At 39.8% G+C, this 20588-nt stretch overlaps 1 protein-coding gene across 2 annotated transcripts in view; it reads left to right on the forward strand.

Moving 5' to 3' along the window:
* SLC1A2 (solute carrier family 1 member 2) overlaps nt 1-6180 on the forward strand; it is a 106194-nt gene extending 100014 nt beyond the window's left edge. For both annotated transcript variants that reach the window (XM_010358392.1, XM_010358393.1), the window contains exons 10-11: nt 48-279; nt 4567-6180. In XM_010358392.1, the coding sequence (XP_010356694.1) occupies nt 48-279; nt 4567-4638 (304 nt within the window). In that variant the 3' untranslated portion in view covers nt 4639-6180. The remainder of the gene's footprint in view (nt 1-47; nt 280-4566) is intronic.
* Nucleotides 6181-20588: the final 14408 nt, after the last annotated feature.

Raw genomic sequence — 20588 nt, forward strand, 5'->3', positions numbered from 1 at the left:
ACATAATACTGCTTCGTCACTGAACCTTTTCTGTTCTTTGTTCTCAGGGACAGGATGAGAACTTCAGTCAATGTTGTGGGTGACTCTTTTGGGGCTGGGATAGTCTATCACCTCTCCAAATCTGAGCTGGATACCATTGACTCCCAGCATCGAGTGCATGAAGATATTGAAATGACCAAGACTCAATCCATTTATGATGACATGAAGAACCATAGGGAAAGCAACTCTAATCAATGTGTCTATGCTGCACACAACTCTGTCATAGTAGATGAGTGCAAGGTACATTTCCCATTCATGGATATCGAGACCTGTATATAGTAGTGCATGCTCGATTTCTTAAGAAAAAAAAAAAAAAAACATAAAGCCCTGCATGTATTATTGTCACATTTATTTTCCTAAAGAATCATGTAACCCAAGCTTCTGTGAGTCCCAGATCATCTAATTCTGTGTCTAACATGGCAGGAAATCAACAAGTCTGGCAGAGAAAGAGTCAATCAGTTGCTTATTTTGTCCATGTGATGCGAAACAACCATTGGATTCCCCCATCTACCCCACTTGACTAATTTGACCAGTTATCTTGAATATTTTGCCCAAGAATTTGTGGTTACTAGAGCTTTTCTGACTTTCAAATATTTGATTCCTCAATTGAAACATCAAGAGAAATCCCCAGCTGATGTACCTAGCGCAAGTATTGTCCTTGCTATATATCACATATTGGTCAAAAATGTGCCCACATAACTTTACACAACTCTCTTTTTCTTAATTATTTTTGTGGGAAAGGTGAATTTTGACCTGAGAGTACCTTGCTCCAAAAGTGGGTAAACAATTTCAAGTAAAGAACAGGTATCCTTCAGGACAACTACCTAGAAATGTCTTTTTAAAAACACTACATCTCAGACATTGCCTGGCTGCGCCATCTTTCTGCAGCATGGATGTTCTGGGCTCTCCTCCAAGCTGTTGGGTGCTAATTCTTCAAGCTTGATGGGTTCTGTCTAGCCTTCATTGTAACTAATTTGACATTGTCAAAGTCAGAGTGTCATGACCAGAGTAAAGCAAACTTGGAGAAACCCTGGCAGGTGAGCAGAATCAACTCTGGGGGTTGGTTTCTAAAATGATTCCACACAGCAGCTGAGGACAAGCTGAACCCAGCCAGAGATCTCTGGTACCTTTTTGACTTCTGTTGACAAGGTCACATGTAATCACTAATTTCTTCCTTTATTACTTCTGGGTCATTACAAATACATACTATGGCTCTTGCTGGGCAACTAAGGATGTCACAGAAACAATTCTCTTTACTGGATTGTAACATAGGTCCAGAATTCTCATAGACTAGCACAGACTTTTGCTTGTCCTCTCTATATAAGATACATACGTGGGTGAACAAGGACTCTGAAACAAATTAGGGAGGGAAACCATCCATCGAGAGGCAATTGCACAAGTTTATTAATTGACTCAGTGAAAATGATTCAAACTATTAGAAATTCAGATGTACCTAAAGGATATGATGCATTCTCATGGAAAGCTGGTGTTTCCCACATCTGAGTGAATGTGCTGGATTATTCCCCATCAAAATGTTAGTTTGAATCAACAAGGGTCAATAATCTTGTGAATGGCTTTATGTTCTATTATATTTAAGTACTTGTTGTGTGCCTTGTAAGGTTTAGTTGAGTGTCCCTGTCTCATTCCTGTGAGATCCTATATTTTGATTATTCATCAAGTATTTATTAAATGCCTATTATCTATAAAGCCATAAATTAGGCACTGGAGGACAGCAAGAAGAATGTACAATGTTGATAAGACTTGAACTCAAATTATTGCCATATGAGGAAAAGTTATGTAAAACAAAACATCACAATTTTTTAAAAATTTCATAATTATATTTGAGAAGAATCCTAGTGGTTAATTGCATATGGCCCTTTTGGAGTTTCTCAAGAGGCTTCTTAATATTTTGTAGGACACTTTTTGAAAAAGAAGGTGTGTGCACGTGGAGATATCTTTAGATTTCAGACTTCCTGCATTTGTTTTTGAAGGACATCAAGCACATGAGGATGAATTTGCTTCTTTTTGTTTGTTTGTTTTTGAGACGGAGTTTCGCTCTTGTTGCCCAGGCTGGAGTGCAACGGCGTGCTCTCTGCTCAAGGCAACCTCCGCCTCGCAGGTTCAAGCGATTCTTCTGCCTCCGCCTCTTGAGTAGCTGGGATTTTTTTTTTTTTTTTTTTTTTTTTTTTTTTTTTTTTTTTTTGTATTTTCAGTAGAGACAGGGTTTCTCTGGTCAGTAACTCCTTATCTCGGGTGATCCACCCACCTTGGCCTCCCAAGCTGCTGAGATTACAGGCGTAAGCCACTGTGCCTGGCCAATTTGCTTCATTTTTAAAAGCAAACTATTTCAAGCCCTATAAGGAAATGTGAATTATCCATATCAGTAGGAAGTAAGCTGATTAGCAGTAAGGCTTTGTCCCCAGTTATACTACTGTGACCCAGCACCTAAAATAGTGTCTGGCATGTTTTAGGGGTCTCAATAAATATTTGTTGAAGGTATCCTTTTAGCATCTTTAGTCCTTGCTGTATTTCAGATAACGTTTTTGCTGGACATTCCATAGAGATAGTGGATCAATCTCTATATAAATGGCCAGTCAGCCAACCATCTGCAAGCTCATAGGTTAATTAACCTTTAGGTTACCAGTGGTCAAGCTGAGCAGGTCTTGAAGATGATGAAAATAGCTCTATTGGTTTATCAACTGTTTCAGCTGTTTACATTTTTAATGAAATGGTTGGGTTCAGCTCAGTGAAGGCTATTTTATCCTCAGCCTTTGCTAGGTAAAGCAAGTTGATTTTTCTCACTCTAAATCAGTTAACTGTGTTGACGCTGATGTGGGAAGGAAGCAGCCAGAGCCATGGAGATACATTTACACCTTCTGAGGATATCTGGGTCACATTTATTTATTCCTTTGAACTTCCTTATGGTTAATTCTGTCTCGCTATTTCCCACTTTTTAAAAACTGAGACGGGAGATGTCAGCACTTGCTGCCAATGCCATCCTCTTTTTCTTTTCTATTACCCAAGTGGTTGGAGCAGAGAGGATTGGGGAATGGAGTCCTAGCTTTCTTTAGCCCGGCCAAGAAAGGAAATGCCAAAAAAAGCTGCTGTCCCAGATACTTTGAAACATAGGCCCCAGTATTTACAAACAAAAAAACAAAACAAAAACACTTCCCCCCAAGTGCTGTCTGGTCTTCCAAAGGCACCACACTGTGGTAATTTTGTACCACTATTGATGTGGTTCATCACCGAGAGCCAAATAGTCACATTCAAGATCATAGTGAACAGGCAACTTTCTCCAGGCAGACAGTCTGTCCCTGGCAGTCTTTCTTGACAGTTCACTGAAAGGGAAACAAATTTGCTGCAGCTCTGGTCAAAACTTTAACCATTTCAAGCATTGTTATGTCTCGTTGGTCTGTGTATTCAAACTCTTGCCTGGTAATAGTAGTTTGAAGTTACACAATAGTTTTCAAATTAATCAGAATAACTGCATGTGGAGCTGTCATTGCTAACTGCATGGTCTGTTTTTCTAAAAAAAAAAAAAAAAAAAAAATTGAGGGGCTAATGGGGATTGGATGAATGGTTTTTATTTTCCTTTGCTTGATTTGTTGAAGGGCACTTGGTTTTCTGTTCCTAGCATGTTGTATGTGGTCATGATGCATGCATTTCACTTCCACTTGGGTAAGAAGAAAGTCAGATTTCTTTCAAACATTGCTGTGTTTGTCATGTCTTCATATTCTAATGCTTTCATAAATCCAGTCTCTCCATTATGTGGAATATCAGTCGTGGGTTTAAGTTTGCACATGACGTTGAGGACAGACAGAAGGTAAGCTAGGAAAACTACTTAGAAGTGGAGGGGAAAACCTCCTATTCTGCACAAAGGTTCAGTTCACTTTGAGCCAGGGAAGCATAATATAGATGGTCTGGTAATTATATCTGACTATTAAATGTCTGCATTTAAGTAATTTAGATAAACATTGTCACCAATCTCAGACTTTTAATTCTCCCTACTTTTCTTTTTAATCTTTAAAGCTGGGATAGCTTATTTGGCACAGCTGAAATGTCATGATTTCTGATATAAAAATTAGACATGTATGCCATCTACCTGGTGTCATTGCAACTGAATCTTTCACATGCATGAGTAGAACTAGATACCTAGTTCTGGATTTCTTCCTCTGTGGTTGTATGGAGTAGCACGTGGGCACTATATTTTAAGGACTGTGTTATTGTGTGATGGATCTTTGGGTAGTTAGACACCCTGCAACACTAAAAACATAGTAGAAGTTATTCCCCAAATTGCGAAGCAGCTTTAATACACTGATACTCCCAAGGCAGATATGGATTTTTAAAATTCGCAGATCACTGTTGAAACCCAAGACAGGCTCAAATTCAATTTGGAAAGAACTCCATTTAAAACTAATATTTCAGTCATGTCGTATAATCTTGGATTTGGTGCTTCTCCACATAACCCACAGGGCTTTTTTCTGGTTCATGGCCTGTAAGCTGGATGTTGATGATAATTATTTTCAGGTAACTCTGGCAGCCAATGGAAAGTCAGCCGACTGCAGTGTTGAGGAAGAACCTTGGAAACGTGAGAAATAAGGATATGAGTCTCAGCAAATTCTTGAATAAACTCCCCAGCGTATCCTATGGTAAATGATGATTTAAACAAGCTTTCTTTAAAAAGGAAAAAAATGAAAAAAAATGCATATATTTCTATGTTTACTTAATCTGTTAGCCGAGGCTTAGAGGAGCTCTTGTGAGTCAGTGATGACAGGCACGGTGCTGTGTCTTTGCCAAATAATGCTTTATAACCGTCTAATTTTCTCACTTGTATTATTATTTGAATGGATGCTGCTGGAGGAATCAGTTTGAATTGAAGATATGTTCTTGCCAGCTTCACTTTTCTCCCTGGATGCTCTTTTCCCAGGGGACATGAGTAAAGCAGTGTGGTACACTCCAGGGACTTGGGATAATGAGCAAACACACAGTGTGTTATTCCTTAAAGTGTTCTCCATGTCTCACCTTGTTATGCACAAGAGATTCTATTAAAAGCCTCTAGAAGTAACTCCCCTTAAAATATCTAGTAGAGTTTGCACATGGGCTGATTAAAAGCAAATACCTGTCTTAGGGAATTCTGACAATTTATTTTCCATATGCTCTTTAAGTAAAATGTCTCAAAGAGAGTTTTAGAGGGAGCCATGCTCTTAAAGGCAGTTGACTAAAGAACCTATTACGTCTCTGCCTTACCCTGTGTAATCTATGAGAACAATGGTTGAAATTTCAAACTATGCTTCATAATTCTTTCTAAATTTGATAATTGATTAGAAAGTATTTTATATATAACCACTGTACATATTGACAAAAGTAAGAGAGCACAGTCAACATAAAGTTTAACCAGAGTTAAATATTCAAATTTATTTATGTTTGGTTTGCCTTCACCTGGTATAGTAAAATCAAGTGAGATTATTTGGTATATGTTTTGCTTTGTTTAACCCAAAATGTTATTATTTGAGTTCCTAAAGACAAAGACATTTTTAAACTGTCAATTATTTCAGTCATCATGTCTTCATCCTAGAAAGCCTCGTCATTTTACTGTCCTCACACATGGAAGACACTTGTGTTGGCTGTGCCTCTTTTAGTGTCATCTCTTGATGAAACAAAAATACTGTTATTTATCTAATATGTAGAAAGCATTTTGTTATCTTCTATCAAAGCACATAAAACCAGTTATAGGACACAGTTGGAAGCAGAGCCAGTCTTCCTTCTCCATCTTCTCAGTAGAGAGGAACAGAAAACAAACATCTGTGCAAAACCCTATAAAAGTGACATTCCTATGGCAGAGTCCAGGCAGCCTTGAACCATGACGTGGCAACCAAGGATGGCTCTGTACAACTTCATGGATGGAATCTTGTTTAAGGCTGTGAAGTGTTAAGGAATCAATAATATAGTTGGTGTAGCACAGTGCCTTGCATGCAGTAGGCAGCCAACAAGTTCTTAGTGATTGGTTATGCAAGCTAAAATTTTTAATGTCTCTACTATCCTTTTTTTATTGAATAATGCACAGTATTTTCCTAACGTTGCTGGGTTTGGGAGTAAGCTTGGGACTTTAATCATTGAGAAATAAAGCACATTTGACTCTAAGAAGTATGTAGAACCTTGTTTATAGGTGAGAGTAGGCTGTATTATATGAAACCAGCAGAGGGATGCTGAGATAGTCATGGTTTATAGAACCCAAATTCTCTGAGATGAGGGTGCTTATGGACCTCAAATAGCCTTTCTTATCTACTCCTTGTGACTTCTCTCTTCTAAATCAGATACCTTTGAAACATACAAGAGACATAAGATTCCAGTTGTTTTTGTCTCCTAAACCTTAGTTATTTTTGGATATGGATCACTACTGAACAGTATTAGGCAACTTTTCACTTTTGTTTTTTTTTTAGATGGAGTCTTGCTCTGTTGCCCAGGCTGGAGTGCAGTGGCACGATCTTGGCTCACTGCACTGCACCCTCTGCCTCTCTAGTTCAAGCGATTCTCCTGTGTCAGCTTCCCAAGTAGCTGGGACTACAGGTGCATGACACCACGCCGGGCTAATTTTTTGTGTTTTTAGTAGAGATGGGTTTCATCATGTTAGCCAGGATGGTCTCAATCTCCTGACTTCGTGATCCACCCGCCACGGCCTCCCAAAGTGCTGGGATTACAGGCGTGAGCCACCGTGCCTGGCCAGAAAATGCATTCTTTATGGCAAATGTTGTAGGTTAAGGAGACAGTTCTTGGGTTTGGCTGTGAAACTGTTTAGGATTTTCTTTAAGTGGTGTTCCCAAGAGCTTTTCTATGGTAAGTTGGAGGCTCTAGGTGAAGTGTCTAGGAGCTTGTTGTTTTTTGCTATGGAAGGCCAATTTTGGGATTTGTATATATGGGCATGTTTCTCAAAGGAGTGGTCACAGGATTGTCTTCTCAAAACTCTGCCTGAAACCTTTCTGGTGTGTTTTGTCTGCAACTTTTTCCTAGCTATCCTATTAGCCTGTAAATATATTAGCAGACAATGTGTTTGGAAGAAACAAGGTGTACAACTTCACAAAGCAAGTTTTTCTGGTTCGAGACTTACTGTTTGCAGGAAGTCTCATGAGAATATACTTAGAAAATCATACTTATCTGGAAATTCAATAAGTCATATTAAAAATAAACAATTTCTTGAACTCAGGACTAGCCTGAAAATCCAAAATGTATGTAGAGTTGACATGTTGACATATGTCTATGTCCTCTGTTTTTTTTTTGTTTTGTTTTTTTGGTTTTTTTAAAGCCTCATTTATTTCTCCCATGCCATGCCCATTTGGGATTTTCTTTGCCCAGCATATGTGCCATAAACAGAACAAATGGATCCAAGGTATACCTCTAATAAACTTTATCTGAATAGAATACATTTAACCTGCCAATTATATGTGTAGATTTACCTAATTGGTTCAACATGTATATGAATGCTTGTAATAGTCTGTTACTGTTTGATAATGCATAAATGTTATATTTATATACAGTTACAGCAGGCCAGAAACATACATACACTGCATCCTGTAAGGTCTGTAAATCAGGGCTTTGGCAATGCCATTTTGTTATAGACTCATTCACTTTTTTTAGGAATCAGAATCATTTCAGGAGAAAACCAACTAAGTAGACTTTAATTCTTCTCTTTCTCATTCTTGTCCTTTGAGAAACCCAAGTGGAATAATCAGTTAATTACTTACTCAAATTCAATCAATCAAATCCAATGGGCGAGAAGAATGGCTTATCTTTCAAGGTAATGCTTTACCTTAGATCTTTGAGGGCATGCTTCCCATACAAAGAGCATCAGAAAATCAGGACAATCATCTAGATCTCACAGATCTTCAACATAGGACTCTAGCTTATGACATCTGAACCACAGAGCTATCAGATTCAGTTTTTACTACCTATTGAGTGTGTAGAAACACAGCCTATGGTTTTGCTGCCTGCGGAAGTTACCATACCCTGTAAAAGACAAATATTTCTTTCTCCTCTCGAACCACTAGTCAGCCTGGATATTCATGAAAGCTGAAAGAAGGGGTGCCAAAATGCCTAGCTGCTGGATTTAGACTTATGGAATGTGAGAAAGGCTTAGGAAAAATTCAAGTCATGGGGAGATTCCTGCTAGGTAATGCCAGGAATCCCAATGACCTGTTGATTAGAGAGTCTCTGGTCATTTCCACTTGTGCATGGAGAAATATGTCATTTGCAAAAGTATCTAGTCAAGAAGCCCTTTTGGAATAAAGTGGTTGGGAAACTCATTTATTGGGTCCCCCAAAGGAAACCCAATTCTGCCATGTTTTTCCAAATACTACACGTCCCTTTGCTCTCAATAGCAAAAGTTATCTTATAATGTTTTACTTTTGTCAGAATCAAGGCTTCGGCCACCGGTGCAATATTTTCCCATGGAATGCAGCAATAAATCCAAGTAGGTATATCCATGCTCAGAGAGAATTATCCATAGTTCTGACTCCTGAGAAACAAGTCTCATCAGCTCTCATCTGGTTTGATGACTAAAAGTGCACAGCAGTTACACCCTAGTGGAAGTGATTTTTCTGACCTCACTGCTCTCTAACTCTTACAGCTATCTAGTTGTCTGAGCTGCTGGTTTGTTTTACTTATTCTCCAACTGAACTCATTCCAAGCCAAGAAAAAGGACCAAATGAAATTTTCAGTTATTATCATACTTGTTCCTTGAATAAGAATGCTAGAGTCTGGAGGTGATAGAAGACTAAGTTAAAGCAAACAGCCTGAAGGAATTCTGGAGTGAGAATTTTGTAAGTCTAGTTGTCAAAGATGATAAGTGGTCTCAGTATCTGTAGTAATTTCTGGTTAAGCCTAGAAGGATCACTGAGTGCCAACCCAGGCAGGTGGTACTAGAGGCAGATTGTTCTCCTAGTGTAGAGTGAGTTTCCAGCTGCTCATGAAACATGTGCTTATGATTTTTCCTAAAAGAAAATCAAATTTTCTACTCCTCTTCCTTCTTTCCTATCATTCCACTTATTGTTGCTGCTTTGCAAGCAGGCAGCTTAGTAAGCCATTACACAAATTAGTGTGAGGCTTGGTTTTAAAATAGATAACAGAGAATCTTGATTAAATAATATCCAACTTTGTAGCATAACACAGCTAATTCAGGCAATGATATAGAGATGATAAGAAACAACATGGTTTGGTAGAGGGAACATTTGATTTCGACTCTGCCCATCTTTAGCTGTATGACTTATGTAAGTCATTTTGTGTCCAAGCCCCATTTTCTCCCATATGAAAAGTGAAGGGATTGGATTAAATGATTAAAATCCCCTTCCAGCCCTGTGAGCCCAACATATTATGATCTCTGCTTTGTTTCCTTCTTAAGAGGCTTCCTACTATAAAATGTGACCTATTTACATTTTAAGTTGAAGGAGCCCACAATAATGAATTATCAATTTAGATTTTTCTCATCCCCTTTGGGAGAAATTAAATTCAAGCCTCTATTCATTTTATGTTTTACAACAAGCTTGGAAGGTGGCCATGTTCATTCACAGTTGGATGTTTTGAGATACCAATACATGTTTTTTTTTTTTTTTTTTTGAGACGGAGTCTCGCTCTGTTGCCTAGGCTGGAGTGCAGTGGCGCAATCTCGGCTCACTGCAAGCTCCATCTCCCGGGTTCCCGCCATTCTCCTGCCTCAGCCTCCCGAGTAGCTGGGACTACAGGCGCCCGCCACCACGCCCGGCTAGTTTTTTGTATTTTTAGTAGAGACGGGGTTTCACCGTGTTAGCCAGGATGGTCTCGATCTCCTGACCTCGTGATCCGCCCGTCTCGGCCTCCCAAAGTGCTGGGATTACAGGCTTGAGCCACCGCGCCCGGCCCAATACATGTTTTTTAATAAAAGTTCTCTCTACCTAAACTCACCTTCCTAATAGAAGTAGTGATTTGGCTCAGGAAAAAATGTTTCCAGAGTCACCATGAGAGGACTGGATGAACCTACAGCCTCACTCAAGCTCTTGCATCATTCCTGGTGTAGCAACAGAGCCCACTCTGAATACCCAAAAAACACAATTTTCTCCAACAATTCTAATTGCCAACCCAGTGTGGGAATTTGAGAGCCTTTGGTGAATAACCTTGAACACTCTTATGAAATTTGGTGCAACACTTACACAATCACGGCAACTGTTTGTAAATATCTTCTCTTCTCCGCCAGCATGTAGACATGCACATCCATTCACAAGTAAGCCCGCAAATTCATTTTCACATTTTCCTCTTGGTTTGTTTTTATCATGGGCATCACATTGCAGGAAGAGATGCTCTAACTTACAAGAATGGAATTTTCCGACTATCTTTGCCCTCTTCAAGGCTTGATGAGTTTCTAGGGTAGATGGGATACAATGCATGGTCTACAAGGTGCATGTCACCAGCCATGATCTTTAAACACCCTCTTATACTTTCCAGCACTGCTGCAATGGCCCATGGCTGGCACCTCTGCTCTTTGTCCAAACTTCTGCTAAATAGAATGGTGTTGGTATTTACTGTGTTGTGAACTCCTTTATTGCCAGAGAAGACTTCAGCTCTTTAGGTTTGCAGGGGCAAAATGTAAAGCTAGGACTGAAAGGATAGGGTTTTGTTTGTTGGCTGGCTTTATTCCATTAGTGCACAAAACCTGATGCAAGGGCAGCAAGATAAACACAATTTCTTCATTGGCCCAGATAAGAACCTATAGAAAAGTGAGAGATGCCCCTAAGTTCCTGTTTCATTTATCCTAAATAATATTCTGAGTAACTACTGATCAGTTTTTCCCTATGTCCAGCCTTGCTTCACTTCCCAACCTCCAGGCCAAATATTCATTCTGATATTTTACAAAGTCCTTCTGGTTTTTACACAAGGCCCTTTTGTGCTGAGAATAAAACTTGCTATTGAAACAGATCTCACTGCTTTGTAGAGTCAGCAGTTGACCTAAAGAATGGGTAGCAACAGGTCCTCAGTTTCTCTGGAGACACCCCCAATCCTTGGGTGAGTGTTAGAACCTGACAACTGACTATTAGCCTTGTCATCATCTCCCCTGGAGATGGAGATGTTGCATTTGGAAACTCACTCCTTCTGGGGCACTGTTTCTTCTCATGGCAACCATTTTCCTTGCCTGGAAACAGCCTGTTGCCTTTGGTGGGGGGCAAATACACACACTAGCCAAGGAAGTTGGTCCAGCACATCTCTGAGGTTTCTCCCCCATGGACCCATGGAGCGAATTCCCTGAGATATATCATCAGAAAGTTGGCTGTCTGGTGGTTTGATACTCCATAAGTTACTTCCGTTATAGAAACTCATCCTTTGGCATCTAGATTTTTCTACAAATCACCTTAACTCCCTCCCTTTCTCCTTCTCCTGGAAAAACCTCAACATTGCATCTCCATGTTGCACAACACAGATCAGATTATCTGGTCACTATAGAGATTTGTATATAAAAAAACTACTTTTTTGAGGATTTTGTATATTGTTTTTCTATTTGTTTTCTACAGCTTGAGGAAAGAGCTGGCAAACTGTGAATCTAACTTGATCTTGTTGCCAGCAGATATATTTTGGCTTCCTGGTAAGAGTCTGTGTTACCAGGGACAATATATTGCCCTCTGATCAGTATTGCACCCGAAATCCACAAATTCCTCCAGCCCCGTCTTAGATTTTTTTAAACGAATCCCGTAGCTTGTTTGCTATTATTTATAAAGAGCATTAGAAAATGTATTTATAGACCTGGATATTATATGTTTAATATTAATTTAGCCTTTAATAATGTTATAGGTTTGTAACTATTCTTCAGAAATTATAAAGAACTCAGTGTAGACTGAATTAATCTATTTAGTATCTGTGATTTTGCAGACATATTTTCTTACAGTATTTTCTATGTAACCACACATGTAGAATTATAACTAATTAGAGCACAAGAAGTTTCTTCAGCAATTTAGAGCGATCAATTGTTTCTTGACTATATAGTCACATTTGACAAATTTAAGAACCCAGTCCTTAGTGATGCAATAAACAAAATGAACCATTAAGAACAAGGAATTGCTCAAATCCCTTAGCTGGTAGGGATATGCATCTAAATAATTCATCTTTTTAACTCAAGAAATGGTGCTGGTTTTTTAAATTTTTGACACCAGGCCTTGTTTTTCCAGCTGAGCATTCTAATTTTGCTTTTCTCTTTATCAAAGACAAGGTATCAATAGTAGGATTATTTCTAGATCAGAATGTTTCATACCTTCCTGAAGGTTTATGTGAAAATTGGCTTAGGAAAACTTGGAGTAGCAGAGACTGAGGATGAGTGCTAGAGATGAAATCAGGACAGATTTGTTGCAGTTAATTCTTGCCAAGCAAATTGGTGGTAAATGTCACATTGTTATGTGAATTGAGTACATATTTTTAAAGAAAGTTTAAAAAAATTTTAGAACCAGCTATGAGGCTATACTGTATCACTGGGGGCTGGAAGTAGGGGCTTAGAATCGTACTGAAGAAGAAGCCCAGGTAGTTTCTGTCCTCAGGTGAATAACAGACTATGTAACTTTCCTGAAAGGTAAAACAATAGCCACTGCAAAGACGAGGTGTTTTACTTCCACCAAATACACTTTCTAAGATGGTGGTAGGGCTAGTATTTTTACCATGGTTTAAAAAGTAGTCAGTTACATAGGAAGTATATTGGTATGTATTTGAACCTGCTCTTCATTAAACAAACAGATTAGATGTACCCTCAACTGGCAATAATTGTATCTATTTTCAAGTACAGCTAGCTGTCAAAGCATGAAGCTCTTGTGTATACACACTGACACTTGGTTCACGCATGAAGAACAGTGCCTATGCACTTTGTGTAGCTATAATGTAGGGATCTAGGTGTAATTTCAGTGAAATGGTGTATAGATGTATTGTAATTTAATGTATATGTTATTTTTGGCTATTCATCTAAATGCAGTAGACATGTTGATCGGTGTTTTGCAAACCCTTCTTTTCCTTCTTAGATAACTAGTCGTGAATCATTTCTCCTCTTTCTCAATGTGGTTTGGGAATATATATGAGTGAAGAATTTATCTGTGAATCCTTTGTACTGATGATTGTTTGAAAGTCTGTGTGTCCAGCACCTTTGTAAATACACAATTCAGAGCAGGGATGGGCTGGGTGTGTGTCCTGGTTCTTAGTGAAAGGTCATCTCATGTCTGTATAATACATGGTGAATGCAACTGTGGAACTTTTGGTTACCTAGACTTAGGTAGGTTTAGAATGAGAGCATCCATCTACAGTCCTCCTTTGCTTGGTGGATTGGGCTCAGAGAGACAAAAAGTTAGTCTGCCCCTGTGCATATTAGCATCATGTCTTTAGAGAAAGGTCAGTCTCTCTGGTTGCCAAATACTCCTCATGATGCTCATGACTTAAAGGTTCTGAAGAGCCTTGTCTCCCTTGAATTTTTGAGTCAGGGTACAGGAAAAACATTGCTGACTAACTAACTGCAAACGAACATGCAGGTGAAACCCCACAAAAGCACAGTTCTGGCTATAAACTTCACAGTTCTCTGTGAAACGACGTAGAACACTAGAAGCACAGGAATAGTCAGTGTACAGCTTAGGGGGTTGTAGAGGGGCAACTGATGAAGCACAGGTCCCACATATATGAGGGAGTATGACCTCCTCTACCTAATATGTTCTGTGTGCATGTTTTGAATGATTGAAGATGGTATTCACTAATGCAAATATACACTTGCCTCCTAAAACATACATTCTGTATAATTGTCACTAAATACAATGCTGTGAGGTCTATAATTTCTGTAACCCCTTTCTCCTCCCCAAGGACAGAGAAGAACTAGTCATTGCTATAGGGAACCCTGAGTGCCCTACTCTTTTCCCAAGAAGGATAAAGCCTACAATATCATCAGGGGGCATGAAGCACATTAATTTGCAGTGGCTTCTTCATATGAGGAGATATGGTGGACAGGCTAATTTTTCCTTGAAAATGTGACTGTTTCAACTCCTTTCGAACTTAGGATGGAATACTTCCTGAAATAAAACTGGGCTTTATGCAGGATTCTCCTTAAAAATTCTTGTATGTCCAGAATGAAAGATAAAAATAATTGTATTCCTCACATTCACAATCCCCATTGGTCTGAAGTCATGTAGCACAGAGCATCTATAGCACATAGTGTTTAAAGACTAATGAATGCAAAAAGATAAATTCTTCAGCTAATTTTTGAATTGTTTCTCATATATGGTACTAGAAAAATGCCTTGTTGATGAAGCACATTTTGGGTAGTTGAGGTCTTTTGTTTTCGCCTTTAGCTTTCTAAGCTTTCTTACAATGTGGACTGATTACTGTAACATTTCATGTGTAAAATAACTGGATATTCTTTATATACTGGAAATAACCTGTGAATCCAATATTTCACTAAGTGTTTTAACTTTCGTGTGTATATCTCTCATCAATAAATGTGGATTTCAATTTATTTTGGTTGTTGCCTCTTCTTTAATTCCCATTTTAGACTAATTGTTGGTTACATAGTAGTGTTCCTTTTGCAGAAACTTATGAATTGATGGCTACAATGTTAAAATGAATATTTTCTAGGAAGCCTAAATATATATTGGAGTTACATCTTGCAATCTAAAGTTAGTAAGTTGAACAAAATGGTATATAGTCAATGAATCAGTCAATATGGGGTAGCCCCCAAATCTCAGGGCCTTAAAACAACCAAAGTGTATTTCTTATTCATGTGACATGTCTGTTACCAGTTGGCTGGGAGACTCTGCTCTGTGCTGTCCTTACTCAGGATGTATGTGGGAGGCTCCATCTCCATGCTTTTGCAGCTGCCAGTGCAGGAAGAGGAACATAACAAATCTTACATGGGCTCTTACAGCTTCCCCTGAATGTATGTACCTCACTTCTGCTCATATTTCAAGGGCCAAAGCAATTCACACAGCTCCATCTAACTTCAAGAAAGGAAGGAAGTGTAACCTCACCAGATTCACAGGAAGAAAACTGGAACTAGTTGGTGAATAGCTCTAATGACTATCAGGCCATGGAAATCCCTTAAATCATTCATAAAGGATAGTATACAAACATATCATTTCTCAACAAGTTCAACATAGCAAGTTTTTCCTCCAGTAATGGAAAAATAATGACCATGGAAGTAAGGGGCAAGCCTTAAGTGGTGATGCTGTAGAAATAAAATGCATGCTCTTCAACAGTAGGGTCACACTCAGCATGGTGAGATTCTGATGCACTGAAAGGTATATGTCCAGGAACAGAGACCCACAGAAAGAGTGGCAGACTCTTGTGTCACACTCTAGGACACCCACTGGTAGATGGCTTGGATTAGTTGAATTGTTTTCTCTTATTCTATTTTGGGGGAAAAGAAGGCAAATATTTGATTTTAAGTAAGTAAAGTACATAGATGTGATACACCACAGTTTTTTTTCACCACTGTTGGTAATTTCTTAAAATGTTGAAAATGGACACTTCATTTGAAAAGACATGTTTTATTCTTCCCTTGGAGCCACGTCTACATCCCATCCACATTCAAAATGTTTTTAAGATCTTAATTATGGAAAATATGCTAATTAGTAAATATCTGAGCTGCCATTTTATTTTAAGATAGCAAATAGCCACAAATCAGAGTTAAGGTAAACTTCTTAATGCTTTAGTATGTATACTCTTAGGTCCAAATCAGCCACTCCTGCCAAAGGCAACACAGCCAGAGACTTGACTTCGGTTGCTCAGGGAATGTGATATCCCTGCTCTTCTGGATCAGAGGTGTTTAATCCATCTTTTTGTGAGGGCCCGCTAAGTGTTGCTTTTAATTACCACTGCGTGAAAAGGCAAAATAAAAAAGAATTTACAGGGGTAAGTAGGGAAAGTGTAATTGTGGACTGAGAGTTATGACCCAGGAATTCTGGTCTCCACTCAGTCACTGAAGGGTCATACGAATGTGGCCAAATGTCTTTGCAGTTTGGAAGTCGTCTTGGCATACATAAAATTAGGGGTTTCAAGTAGACTACTTCTAAGCTTTTGGACTGTGAAATTTGAATGATCTTACCTAGGTAAGTCATCATGGCTACATATTTACTTTTATTTTCTAATCTTACTGTCTTAACATAACATCTCAAACCTCTGTAACCTGTGTCTCGGTCTTATGCCACATGAGATACTAGCCCACAAGCCCACTACCCAGTGCAAGAGCTATAGAGCCTTCTTTCACCCCATGCTTCTCCCTTACCTTGTTCTTGTGCTTTACTCCCCGGAGGAAGCTGCTACTTGCAATTTTGTCTTTATCATTCCCCTGTTGATTTTTTTTTTAAAAAATAGTTCTACCCCCCACATAGGTAAACCCAAACCAGCTTTGCTTATTTTTGAGCTTTTTTTTTAAAAAAGAGCACAATACCACATGTAGTCTTTTTGAACTGCTCTTTTTCTATTTAACATTGTTTCTCAGTCCATCCATGTTGTTTCAGGTAACTGTGGTTTGTTCATTACACAGTTGTGTAATAATATGATAGCATGTGAAATATGTCATGTTTTGTTTAGTCATTTTTTTTGGACAGTGGATGTGTGCTCTTTTCCAGGTGTTTTTCCATGTCGAGCAGGGCTGCTATGAACATTGTCATCTATGTCTCCTGTGTGTATGACCCAGGAGGCTTTAGTGCATGTGGTCCTAATTTTTAAAAAGTGTGTGTATGTGACTGAAAAGTTCCTGTTCAAATATTCTGCTCATTTGTCCTTAGTCCCATCAGTGAGTCCACTTGTGAACCATTTGACACTCCTAATAATTCGTGCACTGCTAGTATTCCCCAAGTGAGCCACACACTGCTAATAATTCCCCAGTGATCCATGCACTGCTAGTAATCCCCTGTTGATCCATGCACTGCTAGTAGTCCCCTAGTGATCCATGCATTGCTAGTAATCTTCTAGTGATCCATACATTACTGGCTGTATTATGGGTCCATCTTCCCAACATGGATACTGAGACAAGCAAAACCAGACCATTTTTAGGAGGGAAGTATAAGTTGCAAGGCTGAAGCTTTCTTTCCTTAGGCTCAAATGGTGAGGCCTTTGAGCACAAATCTAATGGGAGCAAAACAGGGCCCACTTCATCTTTGATTTGACCGATAATGTGTGAGGCCCAGCAGCCTCTACCTGACATCAGCGGGCTATTTGCTTTGATGTGAATTGTCAGTTAACAGAGGAAGTTACAGGAAGTCACAAAAAAGTCTCTCCACCTATCGCAAGAACCACCAGGAGCCCCTTCAGCCACATCCCCAGCTTAGTTCTGGCTGTGAGAACCCTATAGGCGGAGTGCTTTATCAGCTACAGAAATTGATGCCTTGCAGTTGAGGAGGCTTGCAGCGTGAGCTTAGTGTGGCAGCATGGTGTTTTCTGGGGAGGGCCCTCTTCTGAGTTTCTCCTTATATCCTCACATGGCAGAAAGAGGGCAGGGGAACTATCTGAGGTCATTTTTATAAGGGCTCTAATCCCATTCATGAGGAATCTATCCTCATGACCTAATCACTTCCGAAAGGCTCCACCTCTTAATACTATCACCTTGAGGGTTTGGATTTCAACTTATAAATTTTGGGGTAAAAACAAACATTCAGTCCAATGCAACCCCCTGCCCTGTGATGGAGGACTATAGAACCACAAAGGGCAATACCTGTAAAGAGGGTGAACTATGAGGCCTGCCAGCTAAGGCACTGGCCCCAGTGTGGGCATCTCCTTCCAGGCACAGTGACGTAAACAGGATGCCAGTGTTCTGTATAGCAAAGAACCACAGGTGACAGAGGGTTCCAGCACCTCCAGGAAAGCTTTCATGAGAAGATTTCCCCACTTGTCACCTTTCAGCCCAGACAGGAAGGTGTGGGTGGAGATGCCCACACGTTTGACATGGGTTGAGCAAGGAGAGAAGACTGTGGAGTCCCTGGCAACAACACAAATGTTTTTAGCTCAATAATTCTTCGCCCTGGTAGTTTTCAAAGTTCAATTAATTCATTCTTCTACCGAGGCAGTGAGAGACCATATTTAATTCCCATGTTGTCCTAAGAAAAACTGAGCCACAGAGTCAGGCTCAAATTCCAGAGGGTAGACTGGGTCCACACAGCTTATCCAAAAAGAATATAAAAAGAATAAAGCCATCCAATGCAAATCCTGTTTTTACTCTCAAACATTTAAAGGCAACGACATTAAACTCTGAAGAATTCCGTGAAGCAGATAAATAAAACATTATTTCACCTTTCTCCCTTTCCTTTTTACCAACTGAATGAATATGTAAAATCTCAACATCTTTTTATGTCTGTTATTTGGGGTAATCAGATTTTAGCCTTCCAAATATTGTCTGGAAAAATCTAGTGGCTTCCAGTTAAGGAAAAAAAGACAAATTTAGAATTGCAGTCATCTGTTCCTCACTCCTTTTGTTGAGTGACCTGACTCCCCTGGAATTCTCCAACAGCTTCTGTCACTTCTCAGATGTTTTCCAGGCCTGAATAACACACTGCTCACAAAGGGAGGAGCCGCAGAATTTCCCAACTGCCTTCCTCTGAATGAACAGTTCCATCGGAACACCATCTTCCTTCTCCACCTGATCCCAAACTTTCCTTTCATCATGTTGATGAGAGCAGAGATCATTCCAGAGTGTAAAGCCAGATTGTTAGCCTGTGCTTTTCTTTGCAGATGAGGAAGCAGATATCTTAGTTTAAATGAACTAGAGGTAACTCAGTTACAAACCACGGTTAAGTCCTAGTTTCATCCCTTTCCTAGCTGTGGGTGATTGGATTGTTAATAGCCTCAATTGCTTCATCTGTGGAATGGGGCTAATCATGCCTATGAGATAGAGATTTTCATATGAGAACATTCATAAAGTAGTTAGTGCAGTACTTGGCACATAATAAGGGCTCAGTCGGTGATAGTTACCACCATCATCCTCATCATCATCCTCATCATCACTGTTTTCATCCTTAGCGTTACCAATCACCACCTCTTTGTGATCAAGCTGGAAGAAGTCATGCCTCCTCTCTCCCAATTTGGCCTTTTTCCCAAACATATCGCATGGACACCAGCATGTAACCCATAGTTCAGCTGCCCTCCCCCAAATCTGAGCTTTGTTAGTAGACCATGAGTTTTCCTGACCTAGCCTGAGATAACCCCACCTTTCATCTAGAGGAGCTTCATGGTCATTATGAGTTTGCATTATCTGATGTTCCAAATGTCTTCAGTTACTTGCCAAGTTTTTGAGGCTTAGCAGTGAGAGAAGGCACTGCATTTCTTCAGGGAAATGAAGTGAGTTTCAGCCTGGCCCAAGTGGCCTCTCACTGAGATGGGAGCCTGAGCTGGCCCTTCCAATGGGAAACAGGACATCCAGAAATGAAGCATTTCTTTTACTCACTGGTGGAGTCCCTCGGGGAGTCCCCAGCTCACAGCCTTGGACGGACTCGTTGAGACAAATGTCGTGAGAAAGGCCATTTCTATGGAATGTACCCACCCAGCAGGACCCTCTGGAATGCCCTTAGCTGATCAATTCCCAGCAGCTCTCCTTCCCATCATCCCTTTATTCTTTGCCCTGTGTTCTTTCACAAATGTTCTTGCTCTTCCAAGGGCAGATCTCAGGAGGAACTTCTGGGAGCTTTTAGGTTGAGGGAGCTTCTCTGTGGCTATGCTAGAATCATCTCAAAATGGTGCCTTCTGTAGTTTTCAGCAGCTCAAGGCATCACCACAACCTTAAGACTCTGCTATTTACTATTAATAGTAAATCATTAATTAATAATAATAATAATAATGCAATTATTAATTGTCTTAGGTGGGGATCCCCGTGACAAAATTCAAATTCACAAGATTTATTTCTCAGGAGGGCCTGTAAGGGCACAAGGAGAGCAGGACAGGGAAAGAGCTGAACAGGAAGACAGTCTCAGGAAAAATCTAACTTTGAGTTGTCCCCTTGAGGAAACGAGGCTTATCTTTGAGCACTCATTATCAGTCAGTCATTGGCTGTGGGCTACTTATGGGAAAGAGGCATAACCTCCAGGGTGAGGCAGCTCCCATCTGCAGAAAGCCGTTTGCTGGAGAGGGGCCAGCTGCAAGTTGTTAGCTGTCAACACAGCAGTTAGGCTATGAGTGCACCAATACAGGAAGGGTGTCTGGGCAGAGCACCAACAGCATCTCCTAAATATCCCATTCCCCACATGCCTGTTATGTGGCAGGCTCTTATGTAGGTTCTTTAGTCTTCAAAACAACTCTGTGAAGTAGTTGCTATTACTCTCCCCATTTTGAAGATAAGGAAATTGAGATTCAGAGAAAGAAACATGCACACCTAAGAAGAAGCTGACCTGAAAGTCTTTCTAGTTTCAGTGCTTCCTACTATACTCCCTCTGTTTTCTCAAATGACCCAGAGAGTATATATTGTCACATAATCAGTTTCTTATGTTGGTTGAACCTCTGTGCTGGGTGCAACTTCCCTTGATATCTAATTTTGGAGTCCTAATTATGCGTGGGGCTTTAGGGCATTCAGAGAAGATTGGTCATGCTTGTTA

Source organism: Rhinopithecus roxellana, chromosome 15 (genome assembly GCF_007565055.1).
Source record: "Rhinopithecus roxellana isolate Shanxi Qingling chromosome 15, ASM756505v1, whole genome shotgun sequence".
NCBI lineage: Eukaryota > Metazoa > Chordata > Mammalia > Primates > Cercopithecidae > Rhinopithecus > Rhinopithecus roxellana.